Below are 19,634 nucleotides of genomic sequence, written 5' to 3'. Positions count from 1 at the left end.
GATAAAGGCAGGCTCTGTATTTTTGAAAGGCTTTCCTATTACTGCTCATTTTATTTATTTAAAAATTCATCTTTTTTAAAAAATATTTTTTAGTTGTTGATGGACATTTGTTTATTAATTTATACATGGTGCTGAGAATTGAACCCAATGCCTCACACATGCTAGGCAAGCGCTCTACCACTGAGCTCTAGCCTCAGCCCTACTGCTCATTTTAATACCTAAACAAAAAGAGCACAAGACTTGAGTTTTTATTTTATTAAGTTGCATGAGAAATGTGTATTGGTGAGCAGCACTAAAGGTGCAGAGCAGAGGAAGGAGTTGAAGGAGGGAAGAACTGGAGGAAGGAGAGCCACTGGGACTAGCAGGAGACTCTGCCTTCTGGCCTGATGAGGCACCAATGGTGCTAATGCAGTCCCAGCTTTCATTTGTGTGTATATGTGGTGCTGGGGATTGAACCCAGGGCCACATGTGCGCTGGCAAGTGCTCCACCACTGAGCACTGAGCCACCCCTTTGTATTTTGAGACAGGGCCTAACTTGCTGAGACTAGTCTTGAATTTATAATCTTTCTGCCTCAGCCTCCTGAGCAGATGGGATTACAGGTCTGTGCCACCATGCCTGGCTGATGCAGCTGTTTCTTGGCACACTTGTTCCCCAACTGCCATCTGTAAGATCTGCTCAGCTCCTAAAAGCCAGAAAAATGTTCCAGAACATTTCAACATTCCTTTTACCAAGAAAGACTACTGTTAAAAACAGAGCAAAGGAGGAAAGGCAGAGCCACATGCACACAGCAGCAGTGGTGGTAGCAGAGCTCTGACCGACGGCAGCTGACAGACAGCAGTGACCATCTCAGGAGGGTGGATTCGAGCTGCCAGGTGGCACGCAGCTTGTACATACAAGTACACGGCAGCACAGGGGCAGCCCAATGATCTGAGGAATATCTGTCACTGTAATTCACTTTGTATTTCTTTTATTACAGTGCAGGGAGTAAGTTATAAGAGTTATAATCAGGGGCTAGGGTTGTAGTTCAGCGGTAGAGTGCTCGCCTAGCACGTGTGAGGTCCTGGGTTCGATCCTCAGCACCATATAAAAATAAATAAAATAAAGGTATTGTGTCCAACTACTACTAAAAAAAAAAAAAGTTATGGTCAGGTATAGTGGTGCATATCTGCAATCTCAGAGACTTGGAAGGCTGAGGCAGGAGGCTTGCAAGTTTGAGGCCAATCTCAGCAACTTAGCAGGACTTTGTTTCAAAAAACAATAAAAGGGGGCTGGGGGTGTATGTAGCTCAGTAGTAAAGCTGGGTTCAATCCCCAGTACAAAACCCCTGGGTTCAATCCCCAGTACAAAAACAAAGACAAGACAAAATTAAATCAAAACAAAACAAACTGGAGTTTACGTGTGCTTGTGTAGGGCCTACAGAGACTTTAAAAATCAGAGAAGTCCATGTGATCATTGGTAAATTTTCCCCCTATTTGATCATGTCAACTTAAAAATGATTCCTTCAGAGTTATCGCTGGACAGAGAAGCCAAGGGGGAATTCTGGGACACCAGTGCTAAGAGTCAGCCATGTACATCTTCTCTCCAGGAGCCCAGGCACAAGGTCCCTTTCCTGCAGGAGAGGGTTGGTCCACTGACTCGGTGGTGAGGGAGGCGGCTCTGACCTTGCTGTAGAGCACGTCCAGCCAGTAGTCGGCCACCTTGGCGACGGAGCCATACACTTCCTCCAGGGTGCTGCCCTTGAGGAAGGCCTCGAACACAGAGGACTGGAAGATTTTAATCAGCTGCAGCTCCCCACGGCGTTTGACCTCGAAGCCCTTCAGCTCAGCCAGGGAACCATCTTCATTAAATACAGCATATCTGAAAAAAGAAGGGCCCTACAGCAAAGCCTCAGTGGGGCACTGGCTGCTTCTGTCTCGCCTCTGCAGTCTTCAGCCCACTCTCGCCCCCCATCGCCAGTGGCAGCCAACGGCACTCCACCCACAAAGGGTTCTCAACTCCAGAACAACTCAAGGGCCTACCCTACAGAACCAGAGGAGGGCAGTGTTAGGAGCATTGCCGCACTGGGGTTCCGCTTCTCTCAAGTCAAGCCAGGGAGAAAACCCAACCAACACTCAGCCTGTGCACCCTTGCTCTGGGCCTGAGTTCCAGATGGGTCGTGAAGCCCAATCCACCTCAACACATCTCCTCCAGAGCACAGTGGCTGTGAGGGCCCTACCTCTTCTTCAGTTTCTTCCCCTCTTCTTTGGAGGCTGGAAGGATCATGGCAAGGTAGGGCCCATCAACTTCAAAAAAGATGCTGTTCTCTGAGCGGGTGATGTAGGTGAGTGAGGAGGGCTCTGCCAACTCCTGGTACTGGTCGTTGGTAAAGCCTTCCTGAGAATCAAGTGAGAAGGGATAACTTCACTCACAAAGGCCCAGACCTGGAAGCCATCTGCTGTCCCTTAAGGTGTGGACAGGTCAGCAAACTGAGGTTGTTCCATACAGTGGTCACAACCTGGCAGCGGAAAGGAAAGGCGCCCTGAGACACACAATAGCCTGCTGATTCTCCAGTGCACTCTGCCCAGTCCAAGTTCCAGGCTGTTGTTTCCACATAGGACCTTCCAGGAAAAACACCATAGTTGCTGGGGTTTCAGGTGGGCGGGGGCTCTGTGGAGAACTGCCTGACTCTAGGGAGAACACAGCCAAGGCTGGATGGTCTCATACCAGGAATAAGTACTCCAAAAACAAAAGCCAAAAAACACAAAGAGGGCATGCCCGAGAGCACACGGCAGAGGTGAGGGAACCCCAGGCCAACAGGGGGATCTGATAACCAACACGCATGGGTCAGATGGCACCATAACCTCACATGACAACACCCACCACCCTGCTGATGCAAATAAATAAGCCAACAGATAAACAAGGGAATAAATGGGAGAAGGCTGACAGTTCCTACAGAATTTCAATTAATGTAAGTGGAAGAAATGGGGAAAGCTCACCATAGGAAACCCACATGGAGACAAGGGAGATCTGGGTTAGCATGCTGAAGCTTACAGAGTAACAGGGTCTCTAATTCTCTCCTCTATAACCCTCCTTAACCACTGTGGTGGCTCCAAATTTGCCCAGGTTCTGTGCTCCTCCAGGAAGGGGACTGACCCTCTTTCTTTGTGTGTCATTACTAAGAATGGCACATGTAGCAGAGAGAAGGAACCTCAGAGTAGAGAGGTATGGCAGATGCAGACAGCACCTATTTCTGGTGACCCACACAATGTTCCTAAAACGTTGACCCAACACAACCAGGACTCAACAGTGGGGTGTTAGTTCTGTGGTGGTCCTCCCAGAGAGCCCTAATAATCTCAGCCTCATAACAAGGAACAACAGACAGCCCTGGATCAAGCTCAGGCAACAAAACGGCTGGCTAGGAGACCAAGGCATAGCCCCACGCTGGAGGGGATACAGTATGGGCTCGGGACAGAGGAAGGACAGAAGCAAGAGAAGCAGGAGATCCCAGTGAAGTCTGGTTTAGTTACAGGGTGCACCAATAGGTGTTCCTTCATCTTGACTGTGCTGTGGCTTATGTAGATGTTAATGCAGGGAAAGCAGGTTAGAGTGTACATGGAATTCTTTGTACTACTTTTTTAGTTTTCTGTAAGTTGAAATTTAAAAAAAAAAAAAAAAAAAAAAAGATCTAAAATAGTGTGGGTACTGTGCTGCAGGAGAAAGAACTCACTTGGTGACTTCTGCAGACTGACCACAGACCCTAAGGCCAGAAAAGACTTGAGGAGGTGAGGAAGTGTGTTTGTATCAGGAGGATGAGCAGGTGAGCTGAGGGTCTTGCAAAGAACCAGGGAAATCACCCTCCCTGAGGCCAGGCCAGCAGTCAGGATGAGATGTCTCTCCTGTTGCAACCCAGACTCACCTTGACCATGATGTTCAACATGGCCCCAGGGTAGGAGATGGTCACCTTGGGTTTCTTCGCATTGGTCGTCTTGATGACAAAATTTTCTGGGAAGCTATTGGGCAGGACGCACCATATTCCATCTGTGTCCAGTTCCAAGGGCCTCCTTTAGGGACAGAGAGGACTAAGGTCTCACGGATACTAGATGGTGGTCCCATATACTAGAGAACCAAGTGTCAGATCCTGCAAACACAATGACAGCAAACCCAGCCATCTTCCCAGAGAGAGATCTTCTAGTTATCAATCCTCCCAAGGCCCCTACCCTGCTGTGTGAGCCCTGGCTGAGGACCTAAGCCCACTCACCCTATCTGTTCTATCAGTTCTCGGGCCTGGGTGATGATGTTGGCCCCCGTAAAGCAGACAATGCCAGCCATCTCCATGGAGTACCAGCGTGCCCTGGGGAAGACAGTTGGCCTGCAATGGATGGGCTGTAGGAGTCCCGCCACAGGGACTGGGGGAGGGAAGGGAGGACCCCTGGAGGGACGATGGCAGCAGCCACACAAGCTTGAAACAGGACAAAACCAAGGTAGGATTTGGCTCTGCCCCAAGGACACTTCTGTCCCTACTTCAGGAAGCAAAGTGTGGCTCAGCAAAGTTCTGGAAGGGTGCAGTGTACAGCCTTGGCACCAGCTCAGTTTGGCAGGACGCAGTCCCTTCCTAGACACAGCTAATGCCCTCTATACTCCCCCTCCACCTCTGGCCTCTAAGAGGACTCCAAGCGCTTGCCTGGGAGATGCCCTCAGCCTTAAGCTAGCCCACCACACTGCCTGCTTGGGCCAGACCTCCACCTCCTGTCTCAGTCTCTCCACCCCCTCTGCCCCAGTGGTATTAAACATGTCACTCCCTCCAAAAGCAACATCAAGTAAATATATCCTTCCCTCAAAACTGATGACAGGGGCCAGACTCCCACCTTTATCCAGAGCTGCCAGTTGCCAGTCCTCTCATCCACCACACCCCCGATCGAGAGGCCTGTCTTGCCTGCTGTTCCTGAGGCCCTGACCATTCCTGTCTAAGAAACATAGCTCAGGCCTCACTGCCCACCATCACCTGAACCTGCTTCCTACTCCCCCTGGAAACAGTGTCCACTGTGGCTTTAAGATCCTGGCCCCTCAGCCAGCTCCATGGCCATTGTTGGTCCATGCCTTGTCCACCCTTCAATGCATTGGTACTGTTTGGCAAGTACCCAGGCCCTTTCCATACTCTCAGGCGATGACACCAAGTGGCACAGTATGCTGAAATCAATGAGGTGCTCTTGTAATCCACAGTGTTCAGACCAAGGGTCCAGCAGCCTGTACCTCCTCCAGCCAGCACAGCCCAACTCTCTGTGGCCTCCCAGTCCCACCCTGAGCCCACGTCTCCAGAAATCAATGAGCTGTCCCCCCATCTCTCCGGACATTAGGACACTCTGCCCATGTACTTGTCCCTGAGCACCCGATGCAGCCCATACCCCTTGCGCATGACGTAGCCGTAGAAGGAGTTGAGAATGCACTTGTGAGCCAGCTGCAGCGAGTCATACAGGACCTCCATGTTCCTGCAGCGCTTGACCTCGGCTGCATCACCCGCCTCCATGGCTGCAGAGAGCTTCTTTTTCCACACCTGCAACATGCAAGCCGTGAGTGCTGCCTAGTTTTCCAATTTCACAGTTCACAAGGTCAACAGCCCAGAATTTATATCGCCTTCCTTCCATCCCATGTCCCGAGAGTGTCTGAGCAGACCCACTCAAAAACTGCTGAGGTTACAACCCATGGGCCTTCTCCTCCTTCACCACGACACTTCCGCTGTGACCAAGACATCTAACAAGGTGGACACTTGCCAAAATCCACATTCAACCTCTCCCAGCCATCTCCAGCACATCCCTACCATGTGGACCATCGGGAGGCAAATGTTCCAAGCACCAGGGAACATAGCATCTTTTCCCCCATGGGACCAGACTTGGAGCAAACACCCGCTACAGCAATGATCCACCCACATACCTTAGACCTAGGTCGTTGCAACCCCTAGCAGAACCACATGAAAATGAGCTGATGACCACTGATGGGTCTCTTTGGGGCTCCCAGGACAAGTCCCGCTGCCCCTTGCTCAGCGTGTTTGACAAGTGAGTTACAGTGTACAATCGTAAAAACAGGAACCCGTGCCAGGCAGACAGCCGGCACAACCGCTACAGTCACCCCGCTGTGACAGTGCTTAGGTCCCTGACTGCTCGTAAGATAAGGCAAGCGTTGGCCAATAGATGCTGCAAAGCCAAGCAAGGAGCGTGCAGTGTTCCCAATGATGTCTGGTGCTGAGAGACAACCAAATGCGTTTATCAAAACCACACAACTCTACTAAAGAGGGTGAGTACACTCTGCCACAGGTGCTGTGATGGGTTCAGATGACGGCAGATCCAGCTCACTTTCACCAATGTCCGCTGGCCCTCCTACCACGCTGTACCACAGAGACACTACAGCCACAGCCCAACACACAGCACCCTCCTGGTCCCAGCAGACCCCTGCTCCCCCGTCGAGATGTTCGAGGAACTTAATAAAGTCTTAGGCAATCGAGACTCCACAGAGTTTACATGAGACCAAAAGTCTTTGGATCAACATGCTGGGCCAGGGGTATAAGGCCCCCCGGTGCCAGGCGAGGGGCCTGGAGCCAGGGCCCAGTGGGATAGGAGGATGCTCATGTGGGCAGGTCATGCCTTTTATCCCTCCCAATGTGAGTCCAGGAGGCGGAGCTGCTATGGTGGAAGGAGAGGGCTGAGCTGGGAGGTCATGGCTCCATGGAGTCTTGGCTAGCCCTGCTGTGGGGTGTCTGAGGCCTGGGCCTGTCTGGCCGGCTTTGTGTCCTGTGACTAGAAGTCAGGTCTGCCTGCTTCTAGTCAGGGTGAAGGAAATAGCTCAGTGGATTCTGGTAAAAGCCATCGATACAGAAATGCAGAGAAGGGCTGGGGTTGTGGCTCGAGGTAGAGCACTTGCCTAGCATGCGTGAGACACCAAATAAAAATAAAATAAAGATACGTGTCCACTTATAAATAAATATGAGGAAAACAATAAGATATTTACGAGTGCCTATTATATGCCAGGAATCCCATTAGATTCTGAAGAAGCCAGGTAAAGTCACTTCACTTTCAGGGCCTATCTGATGAAGGAGGGAAGACAGATGAACAAGTACCCGCACCACTAAAATAAAGTGAGGGGGAAAGGCAGTTCCTTAAAAAGGTAAGCTCAGAATTACCATAAGCTCCAGCAATTCTACTGCCAGGTATCTATCCAAAAGAATTTTTTAAAAATTTTAAAGCAGGAATCTGAAGAGATATTTGTATTCCCACATCCACAGGATGATGCGTAATAGCCAAAAGGTGGAGGTAACCACGACCCATCAGTGGACAAAGGCACAGACAACACATGCTGAATTCTGTTCACAATGGAACACTTGAAGGAATGCCAGGGACAAGTGCTGCACGCTGCATTAAGTCAAGGAACCAGCTGAAGACACACACCGCAGGGTTCTCCTGCGTAAGGCACCGAGCTTGCCTTCAGATAGGCAGTGGCTGACAGGGCTGGGCTGGGGCTGAACACAGGGCTCAGTCTTGGAAGAGGTAAGAGCTATGCAGAAGCAGGGGGCTGACGGTGCAAAACAGTAGGCGGTGTGTGCACCACCGAGCAGCACCTGAGCCTTCAGTTCCACGCATACCCACATCACCACCACCAAGAGTTAAAGGTGATGGTAATAAAGTGAGCATGAGCGCCACCCACACACTGGCGGTGCTGAAATGATGGGACACGCAGCAAGGGCCTTCCAGGTCTAGCAGCGAGGGGAAGCCTCCCAGCAGAAATCACTCGATGTGGTGCGACACAAAAGTACAGCCTCCCATTGCAACGGAGGCACTGTTACATATCATCCTTGTTCTCATGGGATGAGCCCTAGTTTCCCTACCAGAGGTCAGCCAAGCAAAGCGCCACGCAGCTGCTCCACTCACCTCCCCAGTAGTGGGAGAACAGCCAGAAACCTGCAAGCCAACTGGTGCCAGCGAGACTCTCAGAAGAGCTGGCCTAGCCGGAGTCTGCAGGCTGCTGCTCTAAATTCTAAATAATTAGCTGAGAAACGATTGTTCAGAATCTTTCTGGGGTCCCAGGCCAGGGTGGATGAAGGGCTGCGTGTTCTTCACCCACAGACACTGTGCATGTTGTGCAGATGCGTCTGCCAGCTCAGTGGATCCACACCAGCACCTGCACACTGAGGACCATGAATGTCCACACAGGCCCAAGCAAAGGCCCCAGGAAGCCAAGCTAGGCTCTTCCTCAGCAATGCCCACCTTGTGCAGCCCTTTGAACTCGTAGCGCCTGTCTCGGAAGGCGCGCACCGTGTCCACGTAGAAGGAGTTCTCCCGCTGGCAGATGGTGGTGAGGCGCTCCTCCACCTTGGTGACATGGAGCTTCTTGTAGGCTTTCCGGCAGTAATCTAAGCATCATGGAGAGTGGTGGGGGTAGGCATGTGAGACTTTCAGACGCAAAAAAGCGAACTGAGTCACAGGGATGCCCAGGAGTCCTGTTTTCTACATTAACATGAAGGAACAGAAAATCCACTGGTTTATGAATCACTGGTTTATCACAGCAAAAAAGAACAGGCTCTGGGTACAAAAGAAACAAAGACCACAGAAAAAACACCCGAGAGCTCTGTTGCCCACAGGCTGCCACATGCTGGCCAGAGCAGAGCTAGTGTGCAAAGCTGCAGCCTCCTGGGCACTCACCTGCCAGCCTCCGTTTCTCGTATTTGGCCTGCTCCTCCCGGGACAGCTCGTGAAAGGCCCGCACCGGCCCCTCAGGAAACAAGGGGGGGAACTTTTCTGACTCCAGCTGGTGCTGGATTCGATGGTATTCACTGCGACTGGCTGGCACTAGGAAGAAGACGAGAGGGGTTCCAACAAGACCAGAATATGGGTCCCGCCCACCATGCCAAGCAACCTACAGGGCCCACACTCACTGAACTCGCCCCTCCACTGCCAGGCCATCTTCCTCTGGCAGTTTGCTCCAGGCTTGTTGAAGTCACATGCAGCACAGGTGGCCTCGTCTACCATGGCAGAGGGCTGCAGGAGACAGAAAGCATTAAGGTCTGTGGAGACAGCTCTAGTTCTAATGTGAGAAGCAAGGGCTCACCTGTAGGCGGTTTGTCAGGATGATATTGGGGTACATGGCTCCCACATCCAGGTGGTAGATAAGGGGACATTCGATTCGGTTGGGAACATCTTTCAGAGAGATGAGCTTGGTCTTTATCTGATCACACACCTGCAGAGAAAGGGAAATGAAGGGATGCTGGTGTCCAAGGTGAAACTGGACAAAAGCAGAGTGACCACAACAGACAACACTTAGGGCCCAGATGCTTGAGCACTGATGGAAGGGCAGAGCCAGACACAGAACACCCCACTCTGGAGAGCTACCTCTTGAAAGTTGGTGGCCTGCTCCACAGGCACCTTCTCCTCTTCCTCAAGGGCATGGCGCATGGTCTTCTCCACCCGCTGCAGCAGGAAGTCAAACGCAGCAGGATTCTAGAGCAAGGAATATGAGAGGACCCGGGTCACAGGGACAATGCACCTCACCTATGCCACAGGTGTGACATGCAACCAAACACAGAGCCCCACTGTGCACCATGCATGTGGCAGGAAGTGCGGCAAGAATGCTCCCAAAGCACACCACGTGAGGCCTGCCCCGGCAGAGAGCTAGGCCAGAGGAACCACTGGCAAGAGGGGCCAACTGGGGAGAGCAGGGAGAAGGGACTCCGCTTTAGCTGTGGCTTCCCAGGCAGGAGGCGCACCATCTTAAACCGGCAGGGGATGTCACTGCGGAAGACGCCCGACTCCAGTGCCTCCACGTGGCCCCCCACGTAGGTCTCAGCATCCAACACGTGGCCATCGTCTGTCAGCTTGTTGAACTCCTGCTCTTGCTTGTTGGGGAAGATGATGTTGGCGTGGAAGGCCTGCACCATCAGCAAGGCCTCACACAGTGTGCCCGAGCCCTTCCGCAGCACCTGCAGGAGATATCATGTCCAGCTGTGTACCCCTAGAGCCTGCCAAAGGCTCTGCAGCCCAGGGAAAGTCCAGGACCCACAGAAAGACCTTAGAAAGTGACTGCCACAGGAAAAAAGAGAAGGCCTCCATGATTATTCCACATGGAGCCCCAGGTGTGGCCTCACACACCAAAATCCTGCTGCTGCCTTCCCCCACAGCCCGGTAAGACCAGCGCATTTGGGAGGCACCAGTGCATTAAGAAGACGGCAGGGAAGTAGAGGGACACTGACCTCATCAGGCTCCATGGGGATAATGGTGCACAGGGCAAATATGAAGGGATGGACATACTTCATGTACAGGTAGTAAGTGGCAACAGCATCCGACACAGAGTATGTGGCCAGAGTCTGTGGAGGGAGCAACAGAGGGCAGGGCCATCACACTGAAAGACCAGGGAAAGGTAGCAGGCTTAGCAGGCAAAGCTTAGAACAGTCGCCTCCCAGAGGAAGAGTATCCCACTGGGCCAAATGCAGCCAGTGTAGACAGCCAGCACCATGGCCCGGGGATGTGGCTTCTCTGGTGGGAACAAGGGTGACCTCACAGCTGCAAGGAGAGCTGGGACATGGCTCATGTACCTGGGGCTGCTCGGTGGCCATCCGGCACATGTCCTCAGGATCTAATTCCACAGGGTCGTAGCCAAGCTTAGCCTTGGCGGCCGCCTTCAGGTTATGACTGCCCACGGGAAGGTAGCTGTCCCTTTTTACCCACCTGGGAAGAGGAAAACAGATGCCAAATACAATTCTGTGGACACAAGAGTATATCTAAGACTGATGCTAAGACCCCACAGTGCAGGCCCCTCAAAACCCTCCACCTGGATCTAACCTCACAAAATACAAAACAGAAGGCAATGCAGTGCTTCCCTGGGGCCCCTGGCCTCACATCCCATCCTCAGCAAAGTACTCAGCCTTTCAATAGAGAAGTGAAAAGGCAAGTTGACAAGAATCCTCAGGCCACTCCCCAGACCTCCTCTCTGCAACCTCCAGCCTTGTTCTCCAAACCATATGGGGTGTTTCTTCCTTCTCTTACAAGATCCCCAAGCATGAAATAAGACCATCCCTGCCCCACAATGGGAACGCAGCTCCACCCCCCCACCCCCAGCCTGCAGGCTCACACCAACACCTTCCCTGGGAACAGCACTGTTTCTACCTCTTGTGGCCTCTGTGCCAGGTGTTGTCCCCTCCCTCCGTGCAAACTCTCTCATTTCTCATCTTGAGTTCATTGACTACCAGGGCTTTTACCAAGACCTAAATGCCAGACTCCTAATCCAGGACAAAAGCCCCAACCAACCCTAGGCTCCATGTCACCAAGGTCAACAGTCTCCAGGATTCTCCAGGTGGGTGGGGCTTTCAGACTAGTACAAGGATAACAGCAGAAACACCTTTCATCTGTAATTGCTCTCTGCCCTCATCCCAGGCTTGACTGACAGCAGACTGCCAGGCACCCACCCCTCACTGAGGCCCCCATCTGCAGTAGCAGATGGAGCTCTGCCTCTCTTTATCCCTGCCACACTGTGAACCAGCTCCGCCTCCTGGCCTTCCTCCACCCCCAGTGCAGCACCTAACATGAAGCATACACAATGGTTGAGAAGGACACACCTCCTCACCAGCACAGAAGCCACCTCCTCCAAGCAGACATGCTGGGGGCCAGCTGACCCAGCGTTTCATGCCACCCTGGGCCTGGCTGCTGCACAGCCACACTTAGCCACACTGCCAGCACTTCCTTCTGGTCTGACTTCCCCACAGGCCCACGTTCAGTGTGTTGCTGACTAAATGGAGCATCAGCAATGTCAGACTGCGCGTGCGAGGGCTCCGCAGAGCTGCAGCAGTGGTGCCCTCAGGTGACCGGTGGTCCTGCAGAGGCCACTCTCCTCCAGTCTGCAGACCTCACCCACCAGGCTGGTGAGAAGCGGCCAGCCGTGCATGGGCTCTACCTGAGGCAGTCCATGTGGATGCACTGTGGCGCCTTGTACTCCCCCTGGCTATCCTTCTGGAAGCCGATCTCCTGGTACATGCTCAGGCCGTGGGCCGCTGCTCTGGCCTCCACGAACGGCCTAGGTACAGGACAGAGGAGCAACAGGAAGACGTGAGTCTCTAGTCCTCCTTCCTCCGTTTCTCCTCAGGCACAGGGAAGACTGCTCCCAGGAGACTCCAGAGCAAACCAGGAACTCTTCACAGAAGTTCTTCTCCATCAGGCCGAGTTCCTACTACTCTCTCCTCCTCCCCAACACTTATCAGTTACCCATAAATGGGACGCTAGGCTCACCAGTCAAAAAAGTCCCCATTGTAAGTGACCATGATGGTGGGTTTAGTCTCCTGGATATGCTCAAACCATCGCTGGATCAGATGGACCTGAGTTCGACAAAGCAGAGAGGTCAGAGCACTGCTTTTATCTGCTTCCAGCAACTTCCAAACACCTCCCCACAGTCCATCACTGGGCCCACACCACCCCAGTCTTGACCATGGATGAGGACTGACCCTGAAAAGGAAGCTGGCATCCCCGCCCTGATTCCAGGAATGCCCGAGGCTTCATAAGGATCAGCACAAAGATTCATGTCTTATCCCCAAATACAGGGCAGTCTTCTCCATGTGAGGGCTTTTTACCTCATCGGGTTCATTGAAGACACAGAAGGGCCCTTCATATTCTGGTTTGGGGGTGAACTCAAAATCTTCAATATCTTCAGAAACGATCTCCCTGTTGGTGATGAGGTAGCCCTGGCCAAGTTCACAGCAGGCAGCAGGAGTCAGAGACAGCAAGACCAAGACATCTCCATCACTGGCCGCAGCCTCATCACGCGGGCTCCACAGCAAGCTCCCAAGAAGAGAGCCACGTACCCAGGTCTCCACCAGGAGGGAGGGCGGTGCACATCACTGGACTCTACCCCCTCACTCACTCAGCAACTCCCAGCCGTAGGTGACCACACACAGTCCCGCCAGGGAGCTTACTTCCCAAAAGCCATCTGCTCACCTGGCCATCAATCATGTAAGAAATCATCATAATCTGGTCTGTTTCAGCATCAGGAAATTTGAGGGGCAGTTTGGTGGTCTCAATGTCAAATGCCAACACCACAGGGTCCTGGAGGGAGAAAATGCAGCATGAAGTCAGCAACAAAGTCAGACAAGAGGGGCTGGGGATGTGGCTCAAGCGGTAGCACGCTCGCCTGGCATGCGTGCGGCCCGGGTTCGATCCTCAGTACCACATACAAACAAAGATGTGTCCGCCGAAAACTAAAAGGAAAACTAAAAAAAAAAAATAAATATTAAAAAAAATTTATCTCTCTCTAAAAAAAAAAAAAAAGAAAGAAAGAAAAAAAACAAAAAAAAAAAACAAAGTCAGACAAGATCTGGACACCCACCACCAGCCTGCTCCACCTCTGCTTGCTCCAGGAAAGAGCTAAAGGCTGCTAGAGAGCCAAGAGGCTCACCACACGGTGCGCAGCTGAAGTACACAGGTAAGGCTGGAGCTGCGGTGAGGTAGGTACACACCACCCAAGCTCCATGCTCTTTAAAACCACTGCCCCAACATGACCTTCAGGGCAACCCTGCCGAGCGACTGTGGCAAGGCTGACCTCTTCTTTTTGGATTTGAGAAAACTGAACACTAAGACTTCCCCAGATCAGCAAGCGAGGCCTGAACCAAAGTCTTCCTGTCATAACCCATTTGTCCTCAGTGACTTCACTGTTAGCTACCCAGAGTCACCGTCTTCCCCCTGAGGTCCAAATCAAGTCTAGCTCCACATCCATGCCAGACCATGAAGTTATACTCTCAGGTCAGACACTGATAGGAAGAATTCTCACTCCATGATACTGTTTAGAAAACATTTGAGGAAAAAGCAAGCAAACCTATGAATCAAATTCACCTTTTAGCACTGAATCTATCCCTTCAGAAAACAAGGTGAAATTTCAGGACTGAGGAAATCCAAGCAATACTTACAGGTCGCTCAACAAGGTCATCCCGGCGAGTAATGTCCACTGGAAAAGCATTTCCCCGGTATCTGATGTTGTACCAATGAGCCTGCAGAGTGCACAGGGAATTCATGGGGCCCTACATCCTGAGAAGTCTACCCCTCCACAGACTTATCCCTAACACCAGTAGGAACCTCACTCAAGAAGCAGCCTGCCAGACTCTCACCACATGGATCTTAAGATCGATGGAGAGGCGGATGTGGTAGGGGACGTCATACTCGCGCATGTCCACTATGTTATCCAGCTGGTCAGCTACTTTCTTAGAGGTTTCTTCTTCATCAGTAATTACACTGCCCCCTTGCAGAACACTAGGAAATAAGCAGAGAGAGCCACTAACTCAATTACACCCTGATAGGGGCTGGAGGAGGTGAAGACCAGAGTCCACACCTAGCTAGCACAAAGGGTAAACTGAGATGATTGCAATGACTAGAGAAGTCCCTCGAGCAGTAGCCTTAGGAATCAACTTCCTGTGCAACTGGCCATACGACAAATTCAGTTCAGTACACACTTGAGGTGTGTGCATTTTACATAAGCTACATTCAAGTGCTATAGATCAGGAGAGCACCCAAGTTTGGCCAGACCTTACCACGTCCTCTCTGCTACTGCGGAGGTTGTACCACGCAGGGCTGAGATCAGACCCCGAATTCACAGACCTACATATGGTCTCCACTGTGTAGATGTGGCCCACCCTTACAGAGGGGTTGCCTCCTCATTGTGAAAATGAGGAAGACTACAACCAGCCCACCCCACAGGGGAGTGGTAAGTACCACATGAGGTAATAATTGTGCAGCCCTTGGCTCATTACACAGTAACGCGATAGTAAATGTTAACTTTGTTTGACAGCTGATCTTCTATCCAAGCCAGAGATCTGACACCAGAACGTTTGCTTCACTATTAGCCCACTAAGCTCAAATACTGAATGGGCTAATGAGAGAAAAAAATGAACCTCAGAGGCTGGGTGCCGTGGCGCATGACTGTAATCCCAGACTTGGGAGGCTGAGGCAGGAGGACCACAGGCTCAAGGCCAGCCTCGGCAACTTAGTGAGACCCTATCTCAAAATAAAAACCAAAAGGAGCTGGGGATGTAGTTCTCTGGCAAAGCATCCTGGGGTTCAATACCCAGTACAGAAAAAAAAAAAAAAAAAAAAAAGCATCTGAGAGATGGCTGAGGCCTCTGTAGACTCAGTCTCTGATTACACTTGCAATATTCTGAAAAGTAATTTGTGGCATCACTGGGAAGGGGAGTTGAAGGGATGGACTGCAGAAGAGTTCAGAGGGTCAAACTGAATTTTATCTGAGGGTACAATAAGTTCTAAAGACACCCAAACTTAACTACCCAATGTATTCTCTCCTTAAACTCTTACTTCCTTGTTGACATCTAAACATACGATGAACAGCATTTGGTATTCTTTAGTTAAAATCTCTGTGTAAAACCTAAGGATCTCTGGGGAAGACATGTTCTACAAATCTCAGCACTCAATACAAGTTATGGACGGGCTGTGACAAGGTGCTAGATGAGGGGGCCTCACCAAATGTCCAGTGTTAAAGCAACTCAATTGTAGAGCCACAAACCCACCTCTCTTATAAGAACAGAGAGCCATACTTGGGTGCAGCTGCACATGCCTGTGCTCCCAGGTACTCAGGAGGTTGGGGAAGGAGGATTACAAATATGAGGCCAGCTTGGGCAACTTAGCAAGACCTTGACTCAAATAAAAAGCAAAAAGGGTTGGAAATGTAGTGCAGAGCACTAGAACATGAGGTCCCTGGGTTCTATCCCCAGCATTAACAGTTGGGGGAGACAGCTAAGATGTAAAAAATGACATGGGAAGCTGTGGCTTGTTTAATTAAAACAGAGCGCCTCTCAGTGCTCAAGAGTTTCTACATTGAGCAGAGCTCGGCAGTGAGGTAACTACTGAGAAATCCCCATCTTGGTCCATCTTGTCACCCTGGACCTGCTGGTGCTCTTCAGGTAAACTTCCTCTCGTTTACCTGGAGAGCATGGCTGTGTATGCATCACTGGCACGGTCCTGCTCCCGATTCTTCTTCACAGCAGGGGAGATTTCTTTCCTCACTTTGACAAGGTCCTCCACAGTGTGGAAGGACAGCTTGATGTAATTTCGCTTCAAACCCACCAAGTGATTTGGCTATAAAGTGAAGAGACCACCTTGTGAGTTCAAGAGAAACAAGACATCATTGCTGAGTGGATGGGGGTAAAGCAGCACAGATGCACACACGAATCAGACTGGGTGCAAAGCACCCGTCCCCCCCGTGGGGCACCAGCCTCCTAGAGAGCATTCAGAACAATCCCATCCTCCATCCTCTGCCCTACACACAACCCAGTGACGACCTGCCTTTCTACTTTTTCAGTCTTGCCTGATACTGACTGGACCCAGCCTCTCTGTCCCTGGAAGGGTCTGGGTGGTACTCACCAAGTCCAGGTCCTCTTTGGGGACAGTCTCTACTTTTGCAATTTTACCCTGAAACTTCTTGGAGAGAAAAGATGAAACTTCTCGTTCACAGCCCTAAATCAGGATCCGAATGAAAGGACTTTCCATCAGTAAGGTCTGTTTCTTCCTTATCTGTTTCCCAGCTCTGAAGCCAACCACAGGAAGGCGCATTGTCTGACCTGACTCCAAGAACAGACTTACCTTTCTGGTTGCAATGTAGAAATACGGCTTATAAGGTAAGGCCACCTGCAGGAGTCACCAATCCACCCAAAGGCAATGAGCAAGAAAAAAGGGAGACAAAGTGAAGCAACCTGAATTCAAGGCATCAGAACTTTGACAACCCTTAGGAGGGACAACATATAGGAAATTCAGATCTGCATTGTGTTTCAGGGGCAAGAACCTAAGAAATACAACATTGTCACTTCCTGAGCTAACTTCTCCCTGGACATCTTAATTGTGACTGAAGTGGCTCCCAGTGACCATGTTCCTGACAGGCTGTAGGCAGCTGCACCCTAGAAGCCTCCCATTCCTTCCACAATAGCTGCAGCACTAAATAAACACTGTCATTTTGGACAACTGCTCCTCACAGGTGGGTTTTGGTTTCTTGGGGACAGAAGCTTACCTTAAATCTGCTTCCATCATCTTGAATAAAGTAGTAATCCACTGCACTGACTAAGCGTCTATCTTCATCTAAGACCTCAGTCTGCAAAAGAACCAGGTCAACATGGACAGATTATCCTCTGCACAGCCTAAAGCCCTTCTGGGAAAGCAGAACAAATCATCATACCCAGCTCTTTATTCCACCCTGCAAAACCCACCACCAAGCTGGTTCACAAGCACTGCATCATAGCAGCTCCCAAATGGGGATCTCTCTGAGTCTCTTCTTCATTGTCCTTAAAAGCTTCATTCCCATGGCAGGCAGGGTGCCCCTACTTTATTCTTCTCAGGGGCCTCTCAAAGCCCGTGACGATGTTGGGAGCAGTTAAGGCGGGCCAGGAACCAGCTCTCCCGCCTGTGTCAGACACAACAGACAGGCCCCCAGAGCTGCCCACTCTTTGGGTAAGGGTCACACTACATGAAAAGATGCAGCCACCCGCCTGGGGAGGACAGGCTGAGGAAAATACAGGTGCTCACAGGGTGCATGTTGATGAGCCAGCCGGTCTTCTCACCAGGCTCCTTCAACCTCTCAAAACCAAATCGCAAGTCCATCTTATCTGTCCACTGGCTCCGTTCCAGGCGCTTAAGTGCAGAGACTGAGGAAGTGGGGCCATCATCGCTGAATGAAAGAAGAGAATCCAGGTCTCACCACTTATGACACCACCCACCCCACAATCCTCAACCCACTGAGCTAAGTGCTTCTGATTGGCACAGTATGTGCCAAGACTGCTTGAAAGGCTCACCAAGGGAGAAGCAGGACAACAGCAGGCTCTTCTAAACCTGTCTGACTTTGGAAAGAGAACACTAATCAAAACAGCAATCACAGCTGGATGCTCTATCTTATGTGATACTATAAATACATAAAAACCAGCATTGTATTCCTTATCCAAGAGAAATGAAAACCAATGTTCATACAAAAACAGTGTATGTGAATGTCCACATAATAGCCAAAACCAACAAAGACCCAGATATTCCTCCACAGGCAAGTTGTCAACTGTGGTTTATCCATATATGAATACACTCAGCAACAAATGGATTCACACAATTTGGATGGATTGCAAGAGAATTATACTGCATGATTAAAAGCCAAACCCCTAATCACAAACTTCACGATTCCACTTATATAGGATTTTTGAAAATAAAATTATAGGAATGGAAAGCAGATTAACAATCAACAAGCATGGGAGAATGGCTACAGTCATAAAAGGTAGCATGTAGAACTCTCCTGCACTGCTCCATGCTTGATCTGGGTGGTGGCCACATGGATATCCTATGACAAAACTGCATAAAACCAAGCGCACACACATACATCAGAGTGCATGTGAGGCTGAGGGGATGGGATCAGTGTTGATTCCCAGCTACGACACAAAACTCCTCATGTACAACAGTACCAGTGGAGAAATCTGGTTTTTATTATTTCTGATTGTATCTCAACATTAAAAGGTGTTTCTTTTTAAATATGCAAAAATGAGAGTAGAGATGCTGGCTTATGACTGCTGAGATGAAAAAGATGCATTGGACTCTAAGTATAGGAGAAAAGAGCAGTCCACCACTTGCTGAGAATCAAGCAAGGACCAGGATGAGACTCTGCACAGGGAGCCCAGGTGCTCATATTAAGTCTCTTAAAGCAGAGCCAACAGGGCACATATATGTAAAAGACTCCAGCTAAGAGCTTTTCCCTTTCCTATGAAAGATTATAATTCTGCTCTTTTGTTGCAATTCCTCTTGTCTAGGAAAAATTCCAGATTAACCATTTCTGAATTTTACTGATACCCTCCAACCATTTGCCAATTGATATGAACTAGGGTCTTAAAAATACCTGCTGTGGCAAAATAAACTATACCTTAAAAAGGTATCATATCCTGTAAGGCACCTGACTCTAGAGGTCAGCAGTTAAATGTTGATAAAATGAGGATTTATTTTTCTGTGGGAGAGAAATGGTCTCCACTAACAAGGAAACTAATTTTTCAGCTCTATAGTACCAATGTATCAGCCTCAAACTTCCCACACCTTTCTCTGGTTCGGATCTTGTAATAAGTCTTAAGTCTTCATATAGACTTTATCATAAATCTTAAATACAGTACCTAATAAAGATTTTCAACCATCAGAACTATCAAACCCATTCTGATTCCAGAGCTGTTCCTGTCCCCAAATGTTCACAGTCTTTAGCTTCACAGAGTGATGACATCTGGATGAACCAGTACAATTTCAGTTTACCAATCTTCGAAATATAGCAATCCTTATGTTTATTAGCATTCTAACTTTCAAAAAAGCTAGTTTCACTGACACAGTGGTTCAGGAGGATAGAGCAAGAGAATCACAAATTCAAGGCCAGCTTCAGCAACATAGTGAGACCCAACCTCAAAAATAAATAAATAGGGCTGGGGATATAGCTTGGTGGTACAGTGTCTCCGGGTTCAATTTCCAGTATGTACACACATACAAAAAGCTAGTTTCAGGGCTGGGAATATGGCTCAAGCGGTAGCGCACTCGCCTGGAATGCGTGCGGCCCGGGTTCGATCCTCAGCACCACATACCAACAAAGATGTTGTGTCTGCCGAGAACTAAAATAAATAAATAAATAAATATTA

At 50.0% G+C, this 19,634-nt stretch overlaps 1 protein-coding gene across 1 annotated transcript in view; it reads right to left on the bottom strand.

Moving 5' to 3' along the window:
• Pole (DNA polymerase epsilon, catalytic subunit) overlaps positions 1-19,634 on the bottom strand; it is a 48,078-nt gene that overhangs the window by 25,547 nt on the left and 2,897 nt on the right. The window contains exons 2-25 of the mRNA XM_026409683.2: positions 17,521-17,662; positions 17,009-17,089; positions 16,588-16,632; positions 16,369-16,461; positions 15,929-16,083; positions 14,106-14,247; positions 13,908-13,988; positions 12,943-13,050; positions 12,579-12,689; positions 12,241-12,326; positions 11,909-12,028; positions 10,554-10,686; positions 10,212-10,325; positions 9,729-9,941; positions 9,355-9,462; positions 9,074-9,202; positions 8,901-9,003; positions 8,668-8,814; positions 8,233-8,378; positions 5,383-5,531; positions 4,239-4,331; positions 3,897-4,041; positions 2,217-2,374; positions 1,663-1,858 (exon numbers count right to left, since the gene is read on the bottom strand). Of these exons, the coding sequence (XP_026265468.2) occupies positions 1,663-1,858; positions 2,217-2,374; positions 3,897-4,041; positions 4,239-4,331; positions 5,383-5,531; positions 8,233-8,378; positions 8,668-8,814; positions 8,901-9,003; positions 9,074-9,202; positions 9,355-9,462; positions 9,729-9,941; positions 10,212-10,325; positions 10,554-10,686; positions 11,909-12,028; positions 12,241-12,326; positions 12,579-12,689; positions 12,943-13,050; positions 13,908-13,988; positions 14,106-14,247; positions 15,929-16,083; positions 16,369-16,461; positions 16,588-16,632; positions 17,009-17,089; positions 17,521-17,662 (2,998 nt within the window). The remainder of the gene's footprint in view (positions 1-1,662; positions 1,859-2,216; positions 2,375-3,896; positions 4,042-4,238; positions 4,332-5,382; positions 5,532-8,232; positions 8,379-8,667; positions 8,815-8,900; positions 9,004-9,073; positions 9,203-9,354; positions 9,463-9,728; positions 9,942-10,211; positions 10,326-10,553; positions 10,687-11,908; positions 12,029-12,240; positions 12,327-12,578; positions 12,690-12,942; positions 13,051-13,907; positions 13,989-14,105; positions 14,248-15,928; positions 16,084-16,368; positions 16,462-16,587; positions 16,633-17,008; positions 17,090-17,520; positions 17,663-19,634) is intronic.

The sequence above is a fragment of the Urocitellus parryii genome, chromosome 3, assembly GCF_045843805.1.
Source record: "Urocitellus parryii isolate mUroPar1 chromosome 3, mUroPar1.hap1, whole genome shotgun sequence".
In the NCBI taxonomy this organism is placed as follows: domain Eukaryota; kingdom Metazoa; phylum Chordata; class Mammalia; order Rodentia; family Sciuridae; genus Urocitellus; species Urocitellus parryii.
Note: the sequence above shows the minus strand (reverse complement) of the source record. Positions and strands in the feature narration are given on the sequence as shown.